Below are 24,196 nucleotides of genomic sequence, written 5' to 3'. Positions count from 1 at the left end.
CATGGGTTCCCCCAAGAGGCAGGTCCATCCTTCCAGCCCCATTTTGTAGCCAAGGCAACTGAGTGCAAGTTTTATTCACACCCGTTCTGATTTCTTCCCAGCTCCTAAGCCTGGGGCTCAGAAGCCGTCATGGGTGAGAAGCTGGGAGCTGCTAAGGGAGCCGGGACAGAGTGAAGCGGAGCATCCGATTTGGTCCCCAAACACCCATCCAACTTGGAGGCAAAAAGTGGGACACGATGTGCTCAGGAGAACCATTAGTTCTCTTTGAGGGGTCCCTGCCGCTGACCTGCTGTTCTCCATGGGGAAAAAAAAAAAAGCCTGGGCGGGGGGTGGCAGTCCTGTTTGCACTCAGGGCACTTAGTGCAGCCAAGCTGAGCTGCACTGTTCAAACAGACTCCCCAGCCTCCGAACACCTGTGCCGCCAGGGAGGGTGAGGCAGGCAGGAGGCCGGACCAGGTCCCCGGGTGCTTCCCGCCTCCGTTTCCACAGCCACCCCCACGGCCCTGGCACAGTCCTGGGCCCGCCATGCCCCGCGCCGGGCTGTGCAGCCGCTGGGGCGGCCGGGTGCTGCCCCTGCTCCTGGCCTACATCTGCTACCTGCTGCTCGGCGCCACCATCTTCCAGCTGCTGGAGAAGCAGGCAGAGTCTCAGTCCAGGGACCGGTTCCAGTTTGAGAAGCTGCGCTTCCTGGAGAACTACACCTGCCTGGACCAGCAGGCCGTGGAGCAGTTTGTGCAGGTGGAGGGGGGAGGCTGATGTGGGATGGAGTTTGGTGACGGGGAGGGGAGAGGGGGAGAGTCGCAGAATGCAGGTCCAGAGCCATCGCCGATGGCTGAGGCCCCATTGGAAGCTGAGCGTGATGGGCACAGAGAGCCAGGGGAGACGTGAGGTCAGAGTCTGGCCCCCGGGGTCTATAACTGGATTGCTGTGTGACATTGGGGAAGCCACTTAACCTCTCTGGTCCCCTTCTAGGTGAGGAGAATAGTCTTATATGTGCCGCAGACGTTTGAGAGCTGATGGAAAGCTCTAGGCTGCCACTTGCTGCATAAATGTGAACCGTGGGTCAGGGCTACCAGCGCTGTGCACACTTCTGCCCCACACTCCTCGCTTCCCCTTCCCCGGCTCCAGGCAGCTTCTTCCTCTACCATCACACTAGCTCACCTCCCCCCTCCCCGGGGTGCTGACCACACTGTGGGTGGGAGACACAGATGAAGGTCAGGAGCAGCCACCTCGCCAGCTGCCGGGGACCTGGGCTTGATGAGCAACAGCCAGGGTGACTGAGCCCCACCCTTCTGGTGCCGACGGGGCATCTCTGGTGACAGATGGGTCACCCGTGCTTGGACCCCTTCTGTAGAAACTCTGGGGCCCCAGTGCCCTCTCTCGCAGAAACCAGCCAAAACCAGGGTGTTGTGGGGGAGGGTGAGACCAGGGGGTCCAGTGGGGCACAACGCCCACCGCAAAGGAGCAAGCCGCATGCAGGTTCATCACAATGACTGCTCTTTACTGAGTGTTTACAATGTGCCCCAAACAGCAGGGAGCAGGGCCATCACGAGGGGGGTAGACCAGTACCGGTCCATCCCCTGGGGCCCAGTGTTTTCTGTGTGTTTCCTCATAATTACCTATTGCCACCACTCTCTCAGATTTGCAGGCAGGGACTGGTGGGGTATGCAGCCCAGAGCTGCATAGTTAATGGCAGAAGCAGAACTCGAACCCAAGCCAGCTTCTCCTCGCCACACAGCTTAACATAAGTGCAGGGGGCAGCTCTCAAAGGCTGGGCCCTGGCCTAGCAGCATCAGCCTTACGTGGATGCTCCTTACAAAGGCCACCCTTCAGGTCCCACCCCAGACCTCCTGAGTCAGGAACTCTAGGGGGCAGCCAGGGCAACAGGCTGTGTGTTAACAAGTCCTCAGGCCACACTGATGGACCCCCAAGAACAGCAGGCCTAGAAGATGAGAGGTAGGCTGGCTGGTCAGAGAACTTTCCAGAGTCGTGAGAAGCCCTTTCTCCCAGGAAAAGGGGCTTCCGGCCTCAGGTTTCACTTCCTCACTCCCCAGCAGCACAGGGCTGGGACCATAGCACCCCAGTCAGGGCTGAGAAGGGCTCAGGATGGGGAGTAAGGCAGAGGCCCTGGAAACCCTCCACCCTCAGCTCCTGGTTGGAAGCAATCCCTGGAGCTGCAGAGGGAGCAGGGGGAGGACTGGTAGCTGGTATGTAATTAAAGGCACAGGCTTGACTGCAATCCTGAGGGAGGTGCCACTGATGAAAGGCCCCCAGACCTCCCCGGGGGTCCTCAGCCTCCTTGGGAGGGACCTTCACTTGCCAGGGGATGTCCAAGTGAGAAGCAGAAGAATGCCAGGTAAGATTCCCAAAGAACGCACGTGACAGTCATCGCTCGGTGTCCGCGCGGGATTGCTTCCAGGAACCCCAGAGATACTCTCCGTATCCCCGGCGTGAACCGCGCTGGTGTGAATCTCCTGGATACGCAGGGCCTGCTCTACTGTTCAGATGACAGTAGGGGGAGCGGAGCTAAAACAGTAACAAAAGCAGTATTGAAGACCGACACCATCAGGAAACTTGCCCAGGGTGCAAGCCTGCCTTTCTCACCTGGGCACGGGGATTCTTAGAGCAGAATGCACAGTCCGCACTGGGAGCCCCACCCCCAGCACCCTCCGCACTGCGGCCCCTCCTTGCAGGATGGAGACCCCCAGACTGGCGGAGGGGACAGCCGGCTCCTAGGGGCAGCGCTGCTCCCATGGGCGAGGGTCTCTGGGGAGCAGGCGTGTTCTGGAATGTTCGGTTCTGGCCTCTCTGGATGTGTGGGAAAGGGAAAGAGGCCAAGGTTCACATGAGAAGAGGCCAGTTCTGCCAAAGTGAGGAGAAGCAGACAGCCCCGGTCACGACATCCAGACTGGCCTGGCCCTCACAGGGGTCACCCCCAGCCCCGGCAGAGCTTGCTCACGCAGCCAGCGGGGAAGCGGTTCCCACAGCCACTGGAGGCCGGAGCTTTCCCCTCCCCCCACCTCCCTCTGGCCTTTGGGGCTCTACCAGGTGGCCAGGCTGCGCGGCTACCCTGGGACAATTCACGGCTACAGGGGCGGGGTTTGGGAGCAGATGGGGGCAGGTGTCCTGACCACCTCCTAGAGGGCTTGGTGGGGGACAGAGTGGCTTAGGCTTGAGTCTGCAGGGTTCAAGTTCTATAAAGAACAGCATGCACACACGTGCAACATACGGCGCCCATGCACACACCACATGTATACAACTCACCTCACATATACACCACCAACACACACACGTAGAGAAGACCTTTGCCCTGGCTTCTGATGGAATTTCTCCTATACACCTGGGACTCACCAGGGGGCGGCAGAGAGCAAGCCTGCCAGCTCACCTGGAAGCTCAGAGAACTCAAGGTCCTCTGTCCACCATCAGCCCCCAGAGAGGGCAGCCCCATGGCTTTCCTGTGGTCCCAAACCTCATGTTCACAAGTACACCCTTTCAGGAACATCCAACCTCGTTGTCCTGGCAACCCCTGGGGTCTCACCCTCTTGGCTATAGGCAACATGTCCCACCTGGATGGCTCCATAAGTACTGTCTGTCCCCTTGGGGCCATCTCTCTTCCGCTAGCCACACTTAAAGCCCACATCACACTCAGCCCTTGGCCAGCGAAGCAGGAAGTGAGCTTGGAATTCAGCGACCTTGGGCAAGTCAGCCACTCTGAGCCTTAGTTTCCTCTTTCATGAAATGGGAATGTGACTTAAGAACTTCACTAGGTGAAACGCAGCGGGGAGGCTGGCCACCAGCCGGTGCTATCAGCAACCTCTTCCTCCCACCCCCTGCTGCTCCACAGGTCATCATGGAAGCCTGGGTGAAGGGCGTGAACCCCAAGGGCAACTCCACCAACCCCAGCAACTGGGACTTCGGCAGCAGTTTCTTCTTTGCAGGCACGGTTGTCACCACTATAGGTAAAGCGTTGGGATGGAGAAGCCTACCCCCAGTACCCCCGCTGAAGTTTGAGTTCCCCAAAAGCAGTGGCCGAGACAAGGATGTGGTTTATCTCAGAGATGATTCTGGGAAGCAGGAGAAGTGGGAGAGTGAAACAGGAAGAGGAGAAAGGGCAACAGAGTTTGCAATCATGAGCAGGGGACTGGTTAGGGCCACTGGGTTCACCAGTGCTGGGGACCCTCTGAGAAGCCGAGGAGAGCCCAGCCAAGCGGGGAGGAAGCAGGCGTATTTGTCTACCGACTCCTGCCCTGGCTGGTTGAGGACTGAGTCGGGATGTATGAATTCTCCAGCATTTCAGACCTGCCCCCAGACCAAACACGCTCCTGTGGCCAGAAGAACCCCTCAGGTAGACACAGAGGTAGGGACTTGGGGTGGAGAGTCCCCTGCGTGTCCAAGAGCTGTCCACTCAGCTGCAACTGCTGTCCCAGTGTTCCCAGGGGACAGAGCGCCAACAGTGTCTGCTCTACTCCCTCGGCCAGAAAACCCACGCCCCTCCCACAAGGAACCCCTGCATCCTGCAGAGCCCGGTCTCCCCATTCATTCGATTAAGTTCAGTTCCACACACCGTCCTTGAATTCAGGTGACATTAAAGCAGTTGGAGTGGAGGTAGCAGAGCATGAGCTTGGGTCAGACCCAAGGATAGAGTGGAGATAGCAGAGTATGAGCTTGGATCAGACCCAAGCTTGGCTCTCAAGGAGCTTCTGATCCAATAACGAAGGATAAGATAAGCACGCTAAAAATAGGAGCACAGGGCAAACTAAATAGCTAGATAGGAATGACACAAAGCACTGTGGGGAATCACACCTGGTAAACAGGAAGAGGCTGGCAGTCAGGAGGGCTTCCTAGAGGTGGTGTTTTTGGAGATGAGCCTTCAAAGGATACTTACCGATCAAGATCATTCTAGAAGAGGTTGAGAAGAGTGTTCATGAGAACAGAGGAGCTTTCTCTCGGCCCTGCCCCATTCTCCCCTTTGCACCTCTCCTCCCTGTGGTGGTGGGAAATCAGCCTCTGCTAGAGTCTGTCAGGGAGGCCATTCCGAATTCTCCCTTCCTCATATTTGCACCTTCTCCCCCACCTGCAGGATATGGGAACCTGGCGCCCAGCACAGAGGCAGGCCAGGTCTTCTGTGTCTTCTATGCCCTGGTGGGCATCCCGCTCAACGTGGGCTTCCTCAACCACCTGGGCACAGGGCTGCGTGCCCACCTGACCATGCTGGAGAGGTGGGAGGACCAGCCCAGACGCTCCCAGGTAAGGTCCTCCCTCCCCACAGCCCCCTCTGGGACAGACTCTTTTGCGCTTACGTCGCCCAGACAGAATCTGGCTAGCAGGGTGTTAGGGGTCGACAACCATGGACGAAAAGGACCAGGCGGACGGAGGAGCGAAATTGTGGCGCAGGCTGGACAAAGCCTCAGCCCACCCTCAAGGAGCTGGGCAGGTGCCGGTGGCACAAGCTGCCCTACAGTGGGCGCTGACGTGGCCAGGACTCTGCCCCGGCCTCAATCAGGCATGGCAAGGTGTGCCCTTGGGCCAGGCTGAAATACACCCTGAGAGAGATGGCTGGAGGCCACCTGCTGGCGGCTCGGCTAGGCCTTCTTCAAAGGGGGATCTATCTGGGCACACACCTCCATGATCATCAGAGAACTCGATGCCACGCTGAACACCCCCAGTGCCCACCCTGTCATCTGGGCCCTTGCAAAGCTATGCAAAGAGGCAGAGGTGTAGGATTGGGGACGGCTCAGGGACCCTCTTCCGTCCCATATCTAAGTCCTCGGGGTCCTGCACACATGGACACCAAGCTGAAAGGCATCTCCAACTTGACCCACCGAAACAATCCTGCTGAGCAGCTCTTCCCTGGCCTGGACAAGATGCCACACACCGAGAAATACAACCCCCGCCCCACAGGGGTGCAGGCTAAGGACCTGACTATGGCCCAGCCCATTTCCTAGCTCGCCCCAGACCCCCTCCCCTGCTTATAACCATGGGCCTTCCGAGAGGACTCAGAGACTCCTCCGCTTCCAGCTGCTGCAGACCCTGGGCCTGGCCCTCTTCTTGGCACTGGGGACGCTGCTCATTCTCATCTTGCCGCCCATGGTCTTCAGCCACGTGGAGGGCTGGAGCTTCAGCGAGGGCTTCTACTTCGCCTTCATCACCCTCAGCACCATCGGCTTCGGGGACTATGTCGTCGGTGAGAAAGGGGCAGCCACAGATCACAGGGTGGGGGCCACTGGGATTCGGGGTAGGGGGGATGTCAGCAGGGGGAAGGGGGTAATTCTTGAGGACCAGAGAGCCCCTGGTTATTCAAGGGAGACAAACACTTTGTGAGGCTGCTGCAAATTCTCACAACATCCTCAGAAGTCACTGGTCCGGGAACCCATCGCCCTTTCCCCGCCCCAGGGGCCTCGCTTGCTGATCCTTATTAGGGGGAGGCTGGTGGGAACCCTTTTGGAACCTGGAGGGTGGCTGTCCCTCAGACTACTGACACTGATAGTGTCCCCCTTCCCTGCCAGGCACAGACCCCAGCAAGCATTACCTCTCAGTGTACCGGAGTCTGGCAGCCATCTGGATCCTCCTGGGCCTGGCGTGGCTGGCGCTGGTCCTCCCACTGGGCCCCCTGCTTCTGCACCGGTGCTCCCAGCTCTGGCTGCTCGGCAGAGGCCTTGGTCTCAAGGAAGGGGGAGCCCCCGAGACCAGTGGTCTCCCGAGACCTCAGAAGATTCCCATCTCTGCATGAGCCCCGCCCCCAAACCGTGGCTGCAGAAGCCCCTCACAGCATCCTTTGTCCACCCCAGAGGCCCCCTGGATTTCCTGCCACACCTCCTCCTCAGCCAGCCCACTTACTTCCCAGCCAGAACTGGTCTCAGGAGCTCTCCAGAGAGAGAAAGGAGACAGGAGGGCCCAAGAAAGTGACAGAAAGGAGACAGAACGGGAGACGGATGAGTGCTGTGATTCCCAAGCCCCTCCCTCAAAAGTGACCTGCAGGGACATCCCTGGTGGTCCAGCGGTTAAGGCTCCACTCTTCCAATGGGTGTGGGTTTGATCCCTGGTTGGGGAACTAAGATCCCACATGCCGTGCAGCATGGCCAAAAAATTAAAAAAATTAAAATGACCCAAAAAGTTGAATCCAGACATGGATCATTATGACCAAATCTCCAACGCACTTCCTGAACTGCCCCCACCCCTCACCCCAGAAGATCTCATACAGGACAGCAAACAAAGGCTGTATCTGAGGCTGTATCTGTGCCTCATTTGATACGTGTGTGGGGCATCATCAGGCCCCCAGTGTGTGTCAGGCGCCGGGCCAGGCTCCAGGGCAGCAGCAGTGACGCTCCTGCCCCCCAGGTGGAAGGACTAGACAAGCAGAGAGGCAACCAAAACCTCATGGCACGCGCAGACCAGGATATGACGCACACTCATGGGACCCACTGGCCCAGGCAGGGACTCTGGAGCCACCATCATGCAAAGAGGATGCCTGCCTTCAGGAAGCTCCAGCTAGAGGGGTGGGCAGGCTGCCTCTAGGTCTGCCAGTTCCCCTTGCCTAGAGGTCTAGAGCTGTCCGTGAACAAGGCTTCAGCACTTCTGGGCGTCCCATCCACTTTCCTGAGTATGGCCTCCCTTGACTGCCTCATGGCACCCTTTGATCTCATTACCCCTTCTGGGCTCTTACAAGCGCTTCCAAACCCTCCCTGGGAAAACACCAGCCAGCTGATCCCAGGAGATTTCCAGGAAACGAGCTGTGAGGAGGCCCAGCCTCCTCTGGCCCTGCTCCTCCTCCTCATGCAGCCTGGCCTCTCTCCTGCCAGACTGTGACACCTCTGGCCAGAAGGAGAAGAGATTTATACCAGTCCGTCCCAAGCTGGGGGCTTCCCGGGTGGGCGCACTAGTGGTGAAGAACCCACCTGCCACTGCAGGTAGATGTTAAGAGACATGGATTCAGTCCCTGGGTCAGGAAGATCCCCTGGAGGAGGGCATGGCAACCCACTCCAGTAGTCTTGCCTGGAGAATTCCAGGGACAGTGGAGCCTGGCGGGCTACATACAGTCCATAGGGCCACAAAGAGTCGGACACGACTGAAGTGACTTAGCACACACGCACATTACAAAAGACCCGAACTCACCAAGGACTGCAAACCTCTCTCAGCAAGACAGACTGGGAACCTCTGGACAGGACTGAGGTTAGACCGTGAAGCCGAGGAGGCTCTGGTGGGACACCCAGGGAAGGATCTACAGCAGCAAGAGACTTGGGCCACACCCAGGACTCGCTGGCATGGAGGAGAAGCCTGAGAAACTGGGAACCCCCAGGACTCTTTATATTGAATTCTTCCTCCATCCCGGGTGGAGGAGGGAATGGGGAAGGGGGCATCTTCAGAAGCAGGGAATGGACAAGCCCACTGGCAGAGACTCCTCTTGCCTCCCAAGTTCACGAGCATTGGCGATAGATTGCTGGGATCTCAAATCCTTGGGTATATAAGGCAAGGATGGTGATGGGAGAGATCCAGAGAGGGCTTGACAGGCAGCGGGCCCTTGGTGATGATCCCAGGGCCTCAGGGAAATAAACTTGCCTGCCGCTTTCTCCTCCCCCTGAGTGCGGTCTGCAAGAGTTCCTCCCACCGTTTGCTACAGACAGCACACGGGGAGGCCCTGGGCAGGTCTTTCCCAGCGCCTGCGGTCACCAGCAGCCCGCCCCTTCTCCCTGAGCTAGGCGTGCCTGGGGGGTGGGCACGCCACACGCATTCGAGGCGGGGCCAGATGCCCACAGCTTACCCTCTTTTTGTCCCGGGATTGGATCCCAGTGCGGGGTGGGGCAGAGCTGTCCCATTCCCCAGCACACACCTCCTCTGCTGAGAAAACGGGGCAGAGGCGCGCGTTGGCCAGAGAAGAGACCAGCCGAGCTCCTCCCTAGCCCTTCCTCTGCGCCTCGGTCCGGGTCCATGGCTCCCGACTCCCGCCACTCCGCCTCTCCCGCTAAGTGCGGAGGGAGAGCCTGGGATGCGAGCGAGCGCGGGGTCCCGGGCTGCGCGGTGCCGGTGCCGAGCACATTGCTCCTGCTGCTCGCCTACCTGACTTACCTGGTCCTGGGCACCTGCGTGTTTTGGTTGCTGGAGAGCCCCGCGGCGCACGATTCCAGCAAGAGATTCCAGCGCGACAAGTGGGCGCTGCTGCGGAACTTCACGTGTTTGGATGGCCCGGCGCTGGATTCGCTGATCCGGGTGAGGGGAGCGTCTGGGCGGCCCGGGAGCGGGGGCTCTGGCTTAGCGGAGCCCAAGGGCACGGGGCGAAAGGGCACGGCCCGGCTCCGATCAGGGCACCGCCGGGAGCACTTCTCCGAAATAAAGTGGAAGGCACGGACGCGCGGACGACCGTGGGCGCGCGTTGCAGGGTGGAGACCAGCGTCCTGGGCTGGATGGACCCCAATGCAAAGACCCCGGCTCGGGCGAGAGAGATGCGCAGCGCGGCGCCATGAGCCCAGGGTTCGGGGCGAGAGGGCTAGACTCTCCAGATCGGGACCCTCCCTGTCTGGAGAGTTTCGTGGCGCACGCATCCAAATCTCGGGGTGAAGGCGATAGGGGGCGCACTGACGGGGTCCAGAGCTGGTGGGGCCCGACCGGGTCCGGGCAGCGTTAGGACAGAGCGGGCTGCTCAGATTGGGAGAAGGCAGGAGGGGTCCACCTGGGAACTCAGGGCACTGTGTTGGGTCGGACAGCGCGCGAAGGGCGAAGGGGCACCCGTGGCCCCTTCCACAGGAGACCCACGTGCGAATTTGAGTCCTGGGGGCGGGGACAGCAGAGGGCGCTGGTCTGGTCTGATGATGAGTGAGCTGGCAGCAAGACCGTTGGAGGCTGGGAGGGCTGGGAGGAAAGTGGGTGCAGAGCGCTCTTGTCCCCGCTGCCACACACACACACACACACACACACACACACACCGCCCCAGGTTAAGTGGAATGGGGCCGAGGTGCAGGAGCCAGGGGCCCGGGGACTTGAGGTGCGCAAAAAGAAAGCAGCAGACACAAGGACGTTCGGTGGCTGAACCCGGGTTTCTCCGAGTCTGAGGGCACGCACCGAGGGCCCGGAGGGTCTGCAGGGGTCGGCGGGTGGGAGGATGCAGAGGTCGTGGAGGGCAGAGACTGCTGAGGGGGTGGGGGAAGACTCAGCGGGGCGAGGGGAGGGGGGCAAGCAGGGGAGGGTTCTTCCAGGCCTCACGATGGGTGAAGGTCTCCTTCGACCCTGGGCTGGACGGAGAGCTGCTCCGATCTGACGCAAGAGTCCATCTCTGGGTCCCTGGCTTGGTCCATGAGCACAGACAGCTGCACCCAAGCCAGACATCCCCGCACTGCAATCCGGGTGCCTTTTCTGGCGAGGAAAGCAGGGCCTGTGTCCCAGAGCTGCCAGCCCAGAGCTGGTCCCCAGAAGGTAGCAGAGAAGTGTGTCTGGTGGCAAGGGCCAAGGGCACTGGAACGGAGGCGAAGTCCTGAGCCCTGGGCCTGGGCGGATGTGTCAGGCCTGGAACCCAGCAGGGGAAGGACTATCTCTGCTAAGAATCTCAGGTGACACCTCCAACCACTATCTCTAAACTTCTACAAATACAGACCGCCTAATCCTGGAGGCTGTGTGACACTCCCCTTGAAAAGGTGGCAAACTTCAATTACGAGCAGCCTGGCCCCCCAAAATGTGACAGTGATGGCAATGGGAATGGTAGGAAATACGTCTATGCAGCTCTTACTGTGTGTCAGGCTCTGTTCCTAGTGTGTGAACTAGCTCCAGCCCCACCTGTCTCACAGGTAGACGCCATTATTATCGTGCCCATTGTAGATATGGGGAAACCGAGGCTCAGAGAGATTTCATACGAAGGCACGGCTTCATAGTCAGGGCGCTGGGGCTCTCAACCACCATGAGGACTGCCTCGGTGCAGATCTGCATACGGGGGTGCTTCCCAAGTCTCCTGGCAGAGCTCTCATCTCTTCCCCTCCACCCACTTCCTGGTCACCTCCACTTCACCTCCTTCCTCAGCCCCCTGTGGCTTCAACCGTCCCCAGGAATACAGATGTGGTGTCTCAAACCCAGATCTCCCCAATGAGGGCAGACATGTTCATGTAACTTCCTGTTGTTGTCGTTCAGTTGCTAAGCTTTGTCCAACTCTTTGTGACCCTGTGGACTGGAGCATGCCAGGCCTCCCTGTCCCTCACCATCTCCCAGAGTTTACCCAGGTTCATGTCCGTTGAGTTGGTGATGCTATTCAACCATCTCATCCTCTCCCGCCCCCTTCTCCTCTTGCACCTTCCTAGCAGCCCTCAAATTCCCCCCAGGCCAAGAGTAAGCAGCTCTGCTCTTCCCTGCTCCGAATCTCTGCCCCCGCATCCACACACCTTCCGAATGCTCTTAGGTGCGTCCCTCACTACCCGCACCAAATAAGGCCAGAGCCCTGGGCTTCTGGGTACCTCCTCTCAGTGCCTCCTGGACACTCTGTGCCGGGAGGCAGGCCAGGCCCTCTCCATCACTCACCCCTGCAGGACTCTCTCCTCTCCGGATCTGCCAGCATCTTCTGTGCTGCCAGCTGCCACGGAGAACACATACCTGTGCTTGCTCCCCTTTACTCAGTGACCTTGGGCGAGGCCTGCCACTCCATCCCCAGCCTGGCAGAGCCTCGCACGGCCTGGCTGCCAACTACCTTTCAGTCTCCCTAGTCTATATCCCAGACCCAGTCCTCCCTTCCAGCCTTTGCTCCTGTGGTCCTATTTCCCTAAATCTCCTTCTACCAAGAACAATCCTAGCTAACCCTCTACGAAGGCCCAACTAAAACATCACCCTCAGCCGCCTTCTCACATTTGTACAGAATGCTGGAGTTGATGACACACATTCTTTAAAGGATGTATGGAGGCAAAATAAGCACATTTCAGAAAATCGAGAATCATGGGGGAAAACACACATAATTCTTAATAAAACTGTATTTTGTGCTTTGATACGTTAAAGAAAAACAGTCACCCTCCCCATGAAGTCTTCTGCCCCTACCCCCATCAGAATGCACACCCTTCCTATCCTGTATTTCTACAGCATTTATATTCATAATAATGATAATGATAGCAGTTGCTAACCTTAACCGTGTTCCAGGTACTCTTCTAAAACCTCAACAACTCTAGGAAGTGGGTGCTATTATTATTCCCGTTTTACAGAGAAAGAGACTGAGGCACAGAGAAGTTGGCTGTCTTGCCCAGAATCGGGTAGCTGCACTGTCTGGGCGCCTAAAGCTTCATGGACAACACTGTATCAAAGTTAGTTGAGTTTGGGGGCTTCACTGGCAATCCAGTGGTTATGACTGCATTTCCAATTCAAGGGAACAATTCCTAATCAGGGAGCTAAGATCCCACATGTTGATTGACATGGCCAAAAATATAGATAGATAATTCAAAAATTAAAAGAAACAAAGTTAAGTTTGGCTTTGTCCCACTGAAAACTGAGGTCATGTCTCTTTCATCTTCAGCTCCCCTGATGCCTCACATACAGGTCCTGACCAGGGCTTGTTGCAAAAATGAGAGTGAACAGGAGTGAAAACAAATGGAGTTCTCCCAGCCAGGGCAATACCGGGGGCTGATCTGGGCTCCAGGGTGGACAGGGGAAGGAGCTGGCCCCATGCTCCCTACCCTGGGGAGGCCCTGGTTGGACAGGAAGAGACTCCTTCCCTCGGACAGGCTGGGATCAGAGTGGTTACAAGGACGGTCGTGTGTGTGTATGTGTGTATGTGTTTGGGTGCAGGGGCCCCATTGCCCCAGAAAGCCTGGTGGTCACTACAGCCTCTCCCCCAGGGCATCATCGAGGCATACAAAAATGGGGACATCGTCCTTGGCAACACCACCAGCATGGGACGCTGGGAGTTTGTGGGCTCCTTCTTCTTCTCCGTGTCCACCATCACCACCATCGGTAAGAGAAGGATGGGGTCAGGGAGGGGTGCTGGGGAGGGTGCCCTCGCCTGAGAGACCGGGGACCAGCTACTTTCGGAGGCGTTACTAGGACCTCAAGCACAGTCAGGTTGAGCAGCCTGGACACCGCCTGGGAGCAGAACCTTGGTCTTATGGAAGATGTGCTGAATCGGCTCCTGCCCTCCACCCAGGTTCCGGGAAGGTTTGTGAGGTGCTGCCCTGGGGGTTTCTGCTACACAACCTTTCAGGAGGCAGAGGGTCCCCTGTGTAGCGGTAAAACCCCTCTGGACATTCTGGTCTGCTCAGTCAAACCCACCTACACAGCCTGGAAGGGCGGCAGGATGGGGTGCGGGAGAATAAGGGGAACGCAGGAAGGAAGGAGGGACAGAACCCTCTGTCTCAGCCTTGGGCAAGGTGGCCACTGCCAGAGGCCTCCCCCCAGCTCACTAAGGCACCTCCTCAGCCCCATCACCATCCTCCCCAAGCCCCTCTCCTCCCCAACACACAGGGACGCCCGAATAGTTCTCACTCCCATTTCTCTGGCCCCGTCCTCAGGAGAGCAGAGGCGAAACTTGTCCTAGGAGGGTGTCTGGGGGCTGTTGTTTGGAGAAGAGTGGCCTAGACCCCTCCAACTCTACACCCAGGAGATAACTCAGTGGGGCTGCCCCATTAACCAGCCCACCGCTCCGCCCTGGCGCCGGCATGACACCATACTCACCACCAGGTGGCAGGCTGACCCCACTGGTGGCTACTGCTACCTCCTCCAGCCAGGATGCTGGCCCCAGGAACCAGGATCCCAGCCACCGCCACTACCACCTCGCCCCACCCGACCCCCTGCCGCCCTTTCCTCCCCAGAGTGGAGCTAAGCAGATGCACCCAGAGGACTCTCTCAGTTCAGTCGCTCAGTCGTGTCCAACTCTTTGCGACCCCATGAATCGCAGCATGCCAGGCCTCCCTGTCCATCACCAACTCCTGGAGTTCACTCAAACTCACATCCATAGAGTCAGTGATGCCATCCAGCCATCTCATCCTTTGTCGTGCCCTTTTCCTCCTGCCCCCAGTCCCTCCCAGCATCAGAGTCTTTTCCAATGAATCAACTCTTTGCATGAGGTGGCCAAAGTACTGTAGTTTCAGCTTTAGCATCATTCCTTCCAAAGTACACCCAGGGCTGATCTCCTTTAGGATGGACTGGTTGGATCTCCTTGCAGTCCAAGGGACTCTCAAGAGTCTTCTCCAACACCACAGTTCAAAAGCATCAATTCTTCAGCGCTCGACTTTCTTCACAGTCCAACTCTCACATCCATACATGACCATAGGAAAAACCATAGCCTTGACTAGACGGACCTTTGTTGACAAAGTAATGTCTCTGCTTTTGAATATGCTATCTAGGTTGGTCATAACTTTTCTTCCAAGGAGTAAGCGTCTTTTGATTTCATGGCTGCAGTCACTATCTGCAGTGATTTTGGAGCCCAAAAAGATAAAGTCTGACACTGTTTCCACTGTTTCCCCATCTATTTGCCATGAAGTGATGGGACCGGATGCCATGATCTTCGTTTTCTGAATGTTGAGCTTTAAGCCAACTTTTTCACTATCCTCTTTCACTTTCGACTCTCTATCTGGCTTTAAATTAGACAATACTTCTTGGAAGCAGATCTCAGGCTACCCGGGGACTTGTGTAGTCCTCCACCATGAAACAAGCATGCTTGGGAGGCCCCTTGATTCCACGGGCCCCAGAAGGATGAGGCAGGATGGTGTTTATTCATCCTTACACCCCAGGGGGTCTAGCATAAGCCTGGCATACCGTGGGCACTCAACGAATGCTGACTTGTTAATAAATTCCAAAATACCCATTCCACCAGCATTCCCTGAGCTCCAGAGCAGGAGGGGCTGCTGATGTAGTCGCTGTGGTCCAGGCCTCCCGGGTGTGCAGGATGCCCTCATCTCTGAGCCCCACACCCCCACACCCCCTGCCCCAGGCCCACCTGATTCAGAGGTTCGCAGCCTCTCTGCCCAGCTCTACCATCCCCAACGTGGACTCTGTCCCTCTCCCTTCTCTCCACTTGGTATAGCCCTAAAACTGTCTGGGCCAGCTCTGAGTGGGAGGAGGGCCCTGGGGCTCAGCATCCTTCTGTCCCTAACCCTAACCCTAACCCGTGTCCCCCTCCCGTGTCCCTCTGCCCGCCCAGGGAGGGAAGAAGCGAATGGAGAACAAACGGGATTCTCACGTTTTATGGTGCAAACACCGTCCCTCCTAGAGCTTTGGTCTTCCAGTCTGCAGGTCTGGGGCATGACCTCCATGGGAAGGGAGGCTAAGGCCGGGCTGAGGGAAGGATGTGTCGGTCCCTGCACAGTGCCCGGGAAGGGCATCCCAGCTGCCGCGTCCCATCTGTAGCAATGGTAGAACCAGGGCCCCTGAGGATGGAAAGGCTCCCTGAAGTGTCCCCTTTTTGCCCTCAGGCTACGGGAACCTGAGCCCCCGCACGATGGCCGCCCGGCTCTTCTGCATCTTCTTTGCTCTCGTGGGGATCCCGCTCAACCTCATGGTGCTCAACCGCCTGGGGCACTGCCTGCAGCAGGGGGTACACCGCTGTGCTCACAGGCTGGGGGGCGCCTGGAAGGTGAGGGGGCCACGGGGGCCGCCACCGCCGCCTGGAGGGAGAGTCTCTGGTAGAAAAGGATGGATGCTGGCAGTCAGGGGTGCCCCAGGGGGTGGGTCACTGCTGGAAGCAGAAGGTCTTTCTGGAAATCAGGGTTCCTGATGGGAGAGTAGTGGGATGGGGGGTCACTGCCCAGAATAGGGGGGGTCTTCAGTAACAAAGGGGCATCAGTGGGGAGACATAGGAAAGGCACGAGGCAGCCAAGCCCTTTTCAGAAGCCCGGAGAACACGCACTGGTGGAGAAGACCCAAGGGCACCTCCCTCCTTACCCAGGGGAGTGCTAGCCCTGTCTGCAGCTCAGTACCCCCCAGGCTATCTGCCCGACCCCACTCCACCATCCCACGGCTGCACATGTCGGGCAGAACTAGCCTCACAGGGGCTGGGCACCGTGTGCACCCACAGGACCCGGCCAAGGCCCGGTGGCTGGCGGGCTCCAGCGCCCTCCTGTCGGGCCTCCTGCTTTTCCTGCTGCTGCCCCCGCTGCTCTTCAACCACATGGAAGGCTGGACCTACGTGGAGGGCTTCTACTTCTCCTTCATCACCCTCAGCACCGTGGGCTTCGGTGACTACGTGATTGGTGAGACGCGAGGGGCACCTGCACGCATCTGCTAGCAGCCCGCATCCCAGGGGCGTGCCCAGCCCCATGGGGTGTGGGGACCCAAAGTCCAGAGCACACAGGCTTAGTTTGGCTGGTTCAGCCTGCCTTTGTGGTGTGATGGGGTTAAGACCGCCCAGCTAAAAGTGACAGCTGGAGTTTGAACCCAGCGCCTCGGGCTGTAAGCCACATTTCTAGTCATTCCGAGGAAGCTGAGGATCCCACAGGGTCCCCTATTATTTTTAAAGCTTATCAGAAAAGGGGGGGCTCTGGGTCCCCTCCCCCATCCATCTTTGGCCAGGGCCTCTCTCATTCACCTCTCCCACACTTCACCTTGCCCCACAAAATGCCAACTTCTTACTATCCCTGGGTTGAGGGCCACGTTGCCCCCATCACAGTATAGGGGTGTCTGGCAGGAGAGCATTGGAGCATCAGAAAACCCCAGCCTCTTGCAGCCCCCAGTCAGCCTCCAAACTCTTGCGTATCAGCAAGAAAGGGCTGTGTGGTCCAGAGTGTCCAGGGTGGGGTTTATTCGACGGTCATCACTCATCGTGGGCAAGGTAAGGGCCCAGAAGCAACTGTCCTCTCAGAACAGAGCCCGGTGGGTGCCCAGCAGGGGGCAGCAGAGGGGCATTCAGTGGGCGCAGGGGCAGCCCCATCCCCCTTCACTCCCTGCCCTAAAGGGTCACCAAACGAGCAGTGGCCCCCAGCACCACCACACGCAGGCCTCAGGCGGGCTTTGTGCCCCCACTCCCATCAATGATCCTAAACCGGGGAGGAGTACCTTTTCTCCTTCAGAGAAAGACAGAACCCAGCCTGGAATACGGAAATGAGGTCCCGGGACTTCCTTGGGGGCCTAGTGGCTAGACTCCGTGCTCTCAATGCCAGGGGCCCGGGTTTCATCTAGTTCTGGTCAGGGAACTAGATCCCGCGTGCCACAGCTAAGACTCAGTGCAGCCAAATACGTAGATAAATTCAATAAAAGAAGAAATGAGGTCCTACCAAAGTAACAAACAGCTAGCCCATTAAGAGTAATGATTGTCACTGCATTTTACTGAGGAGGAAGATGACGCTCAGAGAGGCCAAATCATTTGCCTGCGATCACACAGCTAGTAGGACACGAATTCTGACCTGTTTGCCTCCAAGAACTCTTACCCTTTCCGGACGGCCTCCCATAACCCCCATCTGGGCCGCAGTGTTCCTGTCTGTAAAACAAGGGGCTGGGCCGGGTGATGGCCAGCACCTTCTGGCCTGTGTTCGGGGCCTGCTTCCCTGCACCTCTCCATCCCAAGGGTCCAGTGTCGGCGCCTCATACTGCCCCTTCCAGGTGTCCCCCATCCTGGAAGGGACGCTGTTGCTCTGGAAGGAAGTCTTTGGGATGGTTTCCTCCAAGTGAGTCATGCTTCCACTCCTGGGCCCAGAGGAGAAATGTGTCTGAGGAGAGGTGACGCCAGTGTCCCCAAGGCCTCATCTGCCCCCCAAACACACACACACACACACACACACACACACGTGCAGCTCAGAGAATGAGTTCTGGATCTGTCCTCTCCTCTCTGTTCCCACTGCCGTTTCCCTAGTCTAGGCAGGGCCATTGCATATGGCTGGTTGGACAGGTTGGGCACTGCACAACCCTAAGTGGTTGCCATTCACACAGAGCACAAAGAGAAGGGCACCCACGGACTGGCACAACCACTGTCCTTGTGCCCCTTTGGCTCTTATGACCTTTAAAAATGACAAGCTCTGGAACGTCCCTGGCTGTCCAGTGGTGAAGACTCTGTGCTTCCCATGTGAGGCCTTAGTTCGATCCCTGCTTGGGGAACTAAGATCCCACATGCAGTGGGGGCCAGCCGGAAAAAAAAAAAAATTCACGCCACCTGCCCAGCTCCTCTGAAAACCTCAGGGCTTCCTGTAGTCGTTCTGGCACCCTCCCACCAACTCTCCCCCCTACCCCAGGGCTCAAAGGATGAAACTCAGAACTTGCCCCAGTTTTAAACCCACAAGTCCTTGTTCTCTGAGGGTGCCCAGTGCAAAAAGCGGGGAAGAGAAATGGGAATGGGACCCCTAACTACAGTCTCTTGGTGCCCACTGATCACTAGGGCTCCAGAGGTCGGTCCTAGGTGGGAAGAGCTGACAGTAGGCTCCTTAGAAGCATGTCTGGACAAACCTCTGTGAGTTGTTAGGACGCTCTGTGAGGCTCTGTGAGGCTGTCCCGAGGCCCCATGGTCCCCTGAGGGAAGGCAGGGCCATGGGGAGGGGGCAGGCATCTCTAGACATGGCACCCTGGAAAGAGGAGACAAGGTCTCTGCCACCACTGCGGGAGCAGGGGCTTGGGAGGTGGGCAGCGACCTCCACACAGCCATCTCTGCAGGAGTGAGGAGGGCTGACCAGAGGGTCCCTGCTGCCCTGTGAGCCACCCTATGGGGACTGACAGGGCAGGGAGGCTGGTGTGTGGGGTGCAGGCCCCCCAGAGCCTCCTTCCACCACATGCTTTGACTGAGAAGGCCTGGTATGAACCCATGAGGGCCCTTTAAGTCCACAGGGGTGCTGGGCAGACCACAGCCATGGAGTGGCAATGGGCAGCTCTGTCCCCTGCACCACACACTTTTCCTTCTGCAGCCGTCTCAGTGCCTCCTGACAAGTGACCACATGTGCCCTCATTTGCCCTCTCTGTGAGAACACACAGCTCTGGCTTGAGGCTACTGCAACTGGACTGGTCAGAAGTGTATTTCCTGGGCACCCACGTCCAGTGGGGAAGCGGGGAGCTCAGAGTGGAGAGGGAGGCAGGGCCTGGTCACATAGAGAGCTCTCTCAGGCTGAGTCATGAATTTTGGACTCTGTCCTAAGACTACAGGAAAGTTCTGCAGGTTTTCAGAGGAGCTGGGTAGGTGACATGATAGTACCTGTAATTCTTAAAGGTCGTAGAGCCTAGTGGAGACAAGGACAGAGGCCATACCAGGTCCACGAGCACATCTTTCCTGTGCTGGGTGTGAATGGCAGCCCTTTAGGGTTGTGCAGTGTCCAGCCTGCATAACCAGCCCCCCGCTGCCTCATCGACAGCCCCAGAGAGGAGAAAGAAGTTGATGAAAGTCATAGTGCAAGCAAGCCAAGGACAGGTCTAGGATAGACTCCCAAGCTAGGGATCCTCATATGCACATGTTCTGGAATCTTCCATAGCTGAGAGGGAACAATCCACCTTCACCTATTCCCCATGTCTCTCAGCCCTCCTTGTCCTCTAGGGACAGGGTCAAACCCCTTCCTCGGATGGGAATGCTGAGGTCCACCACCTGGACTCTGGGCCTCCACTGTCCCATGTCAGCAGCCACAGGGGTGTTGTCTTCAGAGCCGTTCCTCCTGCGCGAATGCCGCAGTCAGAGCAGCCCCCAGGCCCCGGCCGCTTGCTCCTCCTTGGCCCTGCAGCCAGCCCCCACGGCCCCCAGTTGCATTTGCAACTCCGTTGAGCGCCTTGCCAGCTGCCAGGTCTCCTGCTGCTTATGATTTTGGCTAAAGAAAAAATGAAATAAGAAGGGAGGAGAACACCTCCTCCCCTCCACTGACAGGAGCAAGCCAAGCCAACGGGTCCCTGGGGGCAGAGAGCTGGCTCACAGCTGCTGTCATCTGGGACCGCCAGCGGAATCGTGGCCTCCTAACCCAATCAGCGTAATCCAATCCGGGCTGCTGCCAGGTGGTGATGTCAGGTCAAGGGCTGTGCGCTCATCCCTGAGCTGGGACCCAGGAGATCCGTCCAGGCTGGGGAAGACAGCAAGGATCAGTGGTGTTGGGGCCCGCAGGACAGAATGGGAAGTGAACAGAGGTCAGAGAAATAAAAGGCCAGGTCTCTGCCCTTTGAGCAGTCTTGTTCTGATGAGGGAGATAAGACAGACCCCCGGGACAGAGGGAAGAACTAAGTTATGAGCAGCCTCTTATATATATAATTTTATTTATTTTTAAATTTCTTTTTGGCTGTGCTGGGTCTTCGTTGCTGTGAGGCTACTCTCTAGTTCCTGTGCGGGCTTCTCATTTCGGTGGCTTCTCTTGTTGCTGAGCACAGGCTCTAGGGCGCTTGGGCTTCAGTAGCTGCAGTTCCCAGACTCTAGGGCACAGGCTCAGTAACTGTGGTGCTCGGGCTTACTTGCTCTGCAGCATGTGGTATCTTCCCAGCCCCAGGAGTGAACCCTCATCTCCTGCTTTGGCAGGCGGATTCTTTACCGCTGAGCCAACAGGGAAGCCCTACCTAAGCCTCACAGGGAGCTCCATCTGTTCTCTCCTTCAGTTGCTCCTTATGCAAGTCCTGATCTGTGGGGCTTCAAAGGTGAGAAAACCAGTTACCTGACTACAGATCTTGCATGCCAGGCACCATTCTGAGCACCTTGCGATATGAACCATATGATAATCACAACAGTCCTAGAAAGTGGACCCTCTTATTGTCCCCGTTTGTCTTCCTTCCCCTGAGGAAGCTGAGGCCCAGAGAGAGAAAGTAACTTACCTGGCCGAGGGCTGTGAGAGAGGGTAACACAGAGGCTCAGTCTAGTCTCTGAGCTGGGATCTGAAGGGTGAGGAAATGAAGAGCTTTCTGAACTGCAAGGACAGCGAGTGCAAAAGCCCTGGGGCAGGAAGGTTGATAGATGGAGAAACAGGGGAAGGACCAGAGTGACCGGAGCACAGTGCTCAAGGGGGAGAGACGTGCAAATCCAGTCTGGAGAAGTAGATGGTGGGCACTGGGATGAGAATGTAGGACCTATCTAAAAGCCAGTGAAGTCACTGTCGTGTCCGACTCTTTGCGACCCCATGGACTGTAGCCCACCAGGCTTCTCTGTCCATGGAATTTTTCAGGCAAGAGTACTGGAGTGGATTGCCATTTCCTTCTCCAGGGGAACTTCTTGACCCAGAGATCGAACCCGGGTCTCCTGCTTTGCAGGCAGACGCTTTACCATCTGAGCCACCAGGGAATCCCAAGGAGAAATTATTGTCCCCATTTCACAGGCAAAGGACATTCAGGCAGATGACAGTCACACAGCTAGTGAGAATTGAGCCTGGATACAAACCCCAGCAGTTCCATTTCTTCTTCCTAAAGCTGCCGGCAAGCTGCCTTTCCTTTGAGAAAACCAAACATAGAAACAGGCAAACCACAGAGCAGGTATTACACACTCTTGGAGGATTTCCTATGACACAGTTTCTGATTCAGTGATCTGGAATGGAATCCAGACCATTCGCACTTCTAACAAACTCCCAGGCGATGCTGATGGTGCTGGTCCACAGGCCCCACTTTGAGAACCACTGGGATAGAGTATAAGCAGAGTCCTTCAGAAAGACAAAGGGGAATTTTAGGTCAAAACTCTAGGAGTTAATCCAGGGAGGCTTCCTAGAATCTAGGGAGGTGATCCCAACAATCTCAAACCAGTTTGGACCTCCCACGTTCTGTTTATACACACAAAGCCGTGTGTGTCTGTTTCTGTTTGGGGAACTTGGCCCTGACTTTCCCAGGTCTGCATCCTCTGACCTTGCTTCTCCCTCAGGAATGAACCCCTCCCGGAACTACCCTCTGTGGTACCAGAACACAGTGTCACTCTGGATCCTCTTTGGGATGGCATGGCTCGCCTTGATCATCAAACTGATCCTCTCCTTACTGGAGGCTCCACGAGAATCATACTCCTGCTATCCTCAGAGTTCTGAGGGGAACTTCAAGCCCCGAAGCTGGAGGCAGGCCCTGGATGAGGAAGCAGGACCCCACTCCCCACAGCCAAGCTGCTCTCCAGAGGGACAGCACCCAGAACCTTCTACTCAAGTCTCATGCTGCAGAAAGGACAGCTAGCTGTATTCCAGCATTTGTTCCACTTTCTTCTTCAGCAAGAAGATTATTGATTTTAAGCTCAGCATAAGACCACCCACACTAAAGTTTACAGTTTTTGGTCTTCCCTTGAAGCTAGGTGCAGCTATATGATTAAATTTTATCCAGTGGGATATACAGAGAGGTGGCTCAGACGGTAAAGTGTCTGTCTACAATGCGGGAGCCCCAGGTTCGATCCCTGGGTTGGGAAGATCCCTTGGAGAAGGAAATGGCAATCCACTCCAGCACTATTGCCTGGAAAATCCCATGGACTGAGGAACCTTGTAGGCTACAGTCCATGAGGTCGCAAAGAGTCGGACACGACTGAGCAACTTCACATTCACGTCCACATTCACGTTCAATCTGTGTGACTTACGGATGTGACTTATAGTGTGCAGAGGGTGCTCCTCTTTACCACTCCCTTCTAGCTGGCTGCAGTGGTGGCTGGAGCTCTGTTGCACCATGAGTTGGAGGCCATGTTTGAGATTGGTGACACAGTGAAATAGAAGGAGCCTGGATTCTTGACGTTTACAGAGCCACCATAACAAACCTGGACTGAATTCCACCAGACTTCATTTATATAAGGGAGAAATAAAAATTGAGATTTTTTAAAACCCTATGAATTGCGTTTTTCTGTCACTCATAACCAAATCTAATTCTAACCCCAGGTGACACATGTACCCAGAGGCAAAGGCAGCTTCTGAGATTGGAGCATATTAGAGAAATCACTCCCTCCCCAGGTGGATTTGCCTCAGACAGGAGGAAGGAATGGATTGAGGCCTGCAGTGCAGGCTCCCCACAGCCCCAGAGACCTTCCAGGTAAATTCATTACAGATTTGCTGATACCTCTCAGGGCTCATACAGGCAGCAGGCAACTGGTCCCAGTTTGGCTGCTAATTCTTGCTCAATCACTCACTACATCACAGAAAAGCCCAGAACAGGCCAGTGGGCTCCTCCTGACTCAACCTGCCCCACTGCATTTGAAGGTTCCAACCACCTGTAAAGCCAGGTAGAGTTTGCAGAGGTCATTTCTGTTTGCAAAGCATGTCACCCTAAGCATTTCTATCTCTCACTCAGGGTTGCTATTAAGGCAGCACAGAGCTGTGTGGTCCCCACTACACCTAGAAACCCAAGCCCAGCCAGGAGCCCCTGGCAGTACCAACCAGCACCTGCAGGTTACCTGGGGCAGCTGGGTCCTTGGTCTCAGTGGGCACCTGCAAGTCTGCTCCCCTCCACCATCCTATAGATAGCATCACAAGGACCTAGGGTTGCTCCATGTAGCTCCTCCCTATGGGCAAACCCCTCAGCCTCAGAGCCCTGGTGGGACTGGGTCAGAGGCAGCCTCTTGGCCGAGTAAGAAGGAAGGGTTGTTACACCATACAGCTTGCCCCATCTGGCCTGGGCCAAAGTGGACCAAGGCCAGACTCAGAAGCAAATACCAGCGAGTAAACATCAGGGTCCATGCCCACTTCTTAAGGCCCACGGGCTGGGCAGAGGAAAGTCGAAGTGCAAAAGAGTTTGCTGAAGTTCTGGAAATAGCATTCCTTGTACTTAGCACACCCCAGAAGGAGGGACTAGCAATTCAGAACTAGGAGAGAGGAACCCGGAGTGCTAGATTGGCCTCTGTGGTTCCAATTCTGTCTTGCCTTGAACCTCTTTCTTCACATGCCTCTCTAGACAGTCCTTCTCTTTCCACCCAGCCCATCACCGCGTGTCTATCCCTGCTAAGAATGTCTGCCCACAGGGAACTGACAACCTGTAATGCTGGGCGGGGGCGGAAGAAAGCTTCTGATTGGCCAGTTCCCTACAGACATCTGCCCCACAGCCAATAAGAAGAGACGCTGGGACTCTCGGTACAAATCCGGAAGTGGGGACCGGTAGAGGAGTCCAACGAGGGTTGTAGAGTGGCCAGACAAATAATAAGAAATAGAAAGAGGTAGGGATCTGGGAAAGGGACGAGAACAGAAAAGCCGACCTCAGAACTGAAATCATAGCGCAAAATGGGCAGTGAGGTCTTTTCCCACATAGTCAAGAGGGAGGGGAAGTGGAACCGTAATACCGTGATAGTCGCAGCCAGAGGGCGATCCACAGTGTGCAGGCAAGGAACCAAGTCCTTCATTCACTCACACAACCTAGGCCACCAAATCCTGGAGGAGGAGGGGGAAGGGAGCCCTCAGAACTGTATACTGTAGTGGTGCCTGGCTCACCCTGGACC

At 56.7% G+C, this 24,196-nt stretch overlaps 2 protein-coding genes and 1 long non-coding RNA gene across 3 annotated transcripts; 2 read left to right on the top strand and 1 right to left on the bottom strand.

The window, feature by feature from the left end:
• The first annotated feature begins 169 nt into the window (after positions 1 to 169).
• On the top strand, positions 170 to 7,113 carry KCNK16 (potassium two pore domain channel subfamily K member 16). The gene is made up of 5 exons (XM_069562623.1): positions 170 to 738; positions 3,845 to 3,959; positions 5,081 to 5,247; positions 6,019 to 6,184; positions 6,507 to 7,113. The coding sequence occupies exons 1-5, from the start codon at positions 526 to 528 to the stop codon at positions 6,728 to 6,730; spliced, it is 885 nt and encodes a 294-aa protein (XP_069418724.1). The 5' UTR covers positions 170 to 525; the 3' UTR covers positions 6,731 to 7,113.
• On the bottom strand, positions 1,484 to 2,717 carry LOC138425040 (uncharacterized). The gene is made up of 2 exons (XR_011251069.1): positions 2,605 to 2,717; positions 1,484 to 2,526 (listed from the first exon to the last, which is right to left on the bottom strand). It is a non-coding gene; the product is annotated as an uncharacterized lncRNA (long non-coding RNA).
• A 1,500-nt stretch (positions 7,114 to 8,613) lies between the features above and the next one.
• Positions 8,614 to 22,600, top strand: KCNK17 (potassium two pore domain channel subfamily K member 17). Its single transcript, XM_069562622.1, has 5 exons — positions 8,614 to 9,204; positions 12,792 to 12,906; positions 15,363 to 15,523; positions 15,965 to 16,139; positions 21,671 to 22,600. Exons 1-5 carry the CDS (start codon positions 8,926 to 8,928, stop codon positions 21,964 to 21,966), a joined length of 1,026 nt encoding a protein of 341 aa, XP_069418723.1. The 5' UTR covers positions 8,614 to 8,925; the 3' UTR covers positions 21,967 to 22,600.
• Positions 22,601 to 24,196: the final 1,596 nt, after the last annotated feature.

Source organism: Ovis canadensis, chromosome 20 (genome assembly GCF_042477335.2).
Source record: "Ovis canadensis isolate MfBH-ARS-UI-01 breed Bighorn chromosome 20, ARS-UI_OviCan_v2, whole genome shotgun sequence".
NCBI classification, from domain to species: domain Eukaryota; kingdom Metazoa; phylum Chordata; class Mammalia; order Artiodactyla; family Bovidae; genus Ovis; species Ovis canadensis.
The sequence above is the reverse complement of the archived record's forward strand: the minus strand, read 5'-3'. Positions and strand labels throughout refer to the sequence as shown.

Coding starts and splice junctions, on each gene's coding strand:
- KCNK16 (XM_069562623.1), top strand. CDS start 526: ATGCCCCGCGCCGGGCTGTGCAGCCGCTGGGGCGGCCGGGTGCTGCCC. Junction 739..3,844: donor CCGTGGAGCAGTTTGTGCAG/GTGGAGGGGGGA, acceptor GCTGCTCCACAG/GTCATCATGGAAGCCTGGGT. Junction 5,248..6,018: donor ACCAGCCCAGACGCTCCCAG/GTAAGGTCCTCC, acceptor CTCCGCTTCCAG/CTGCTGCAGACCCTGGGCCT.
- KCNK17 (XM_069562622.1), top strand. CDS start 8,926: ATGGCTCCCGACTCCCGCCACTCCGCCTCTCCCGCTAAGTGCGGAGGG. Junction 15,524..15,964: donor GGCTGGGGGGCGCCTGGAAG/GTGAGGGGGCCA, acceptor GTGCACCCACAG/GACCCGGCCAAGGCCCGGTG. Junction 16,140..21,670: donor CTTCGGTGACTACGTGATTG/GTGAGACGCGAG, acceptor CTTCTCCCTCAG/GAATGAACCCCTCCCGGAAC.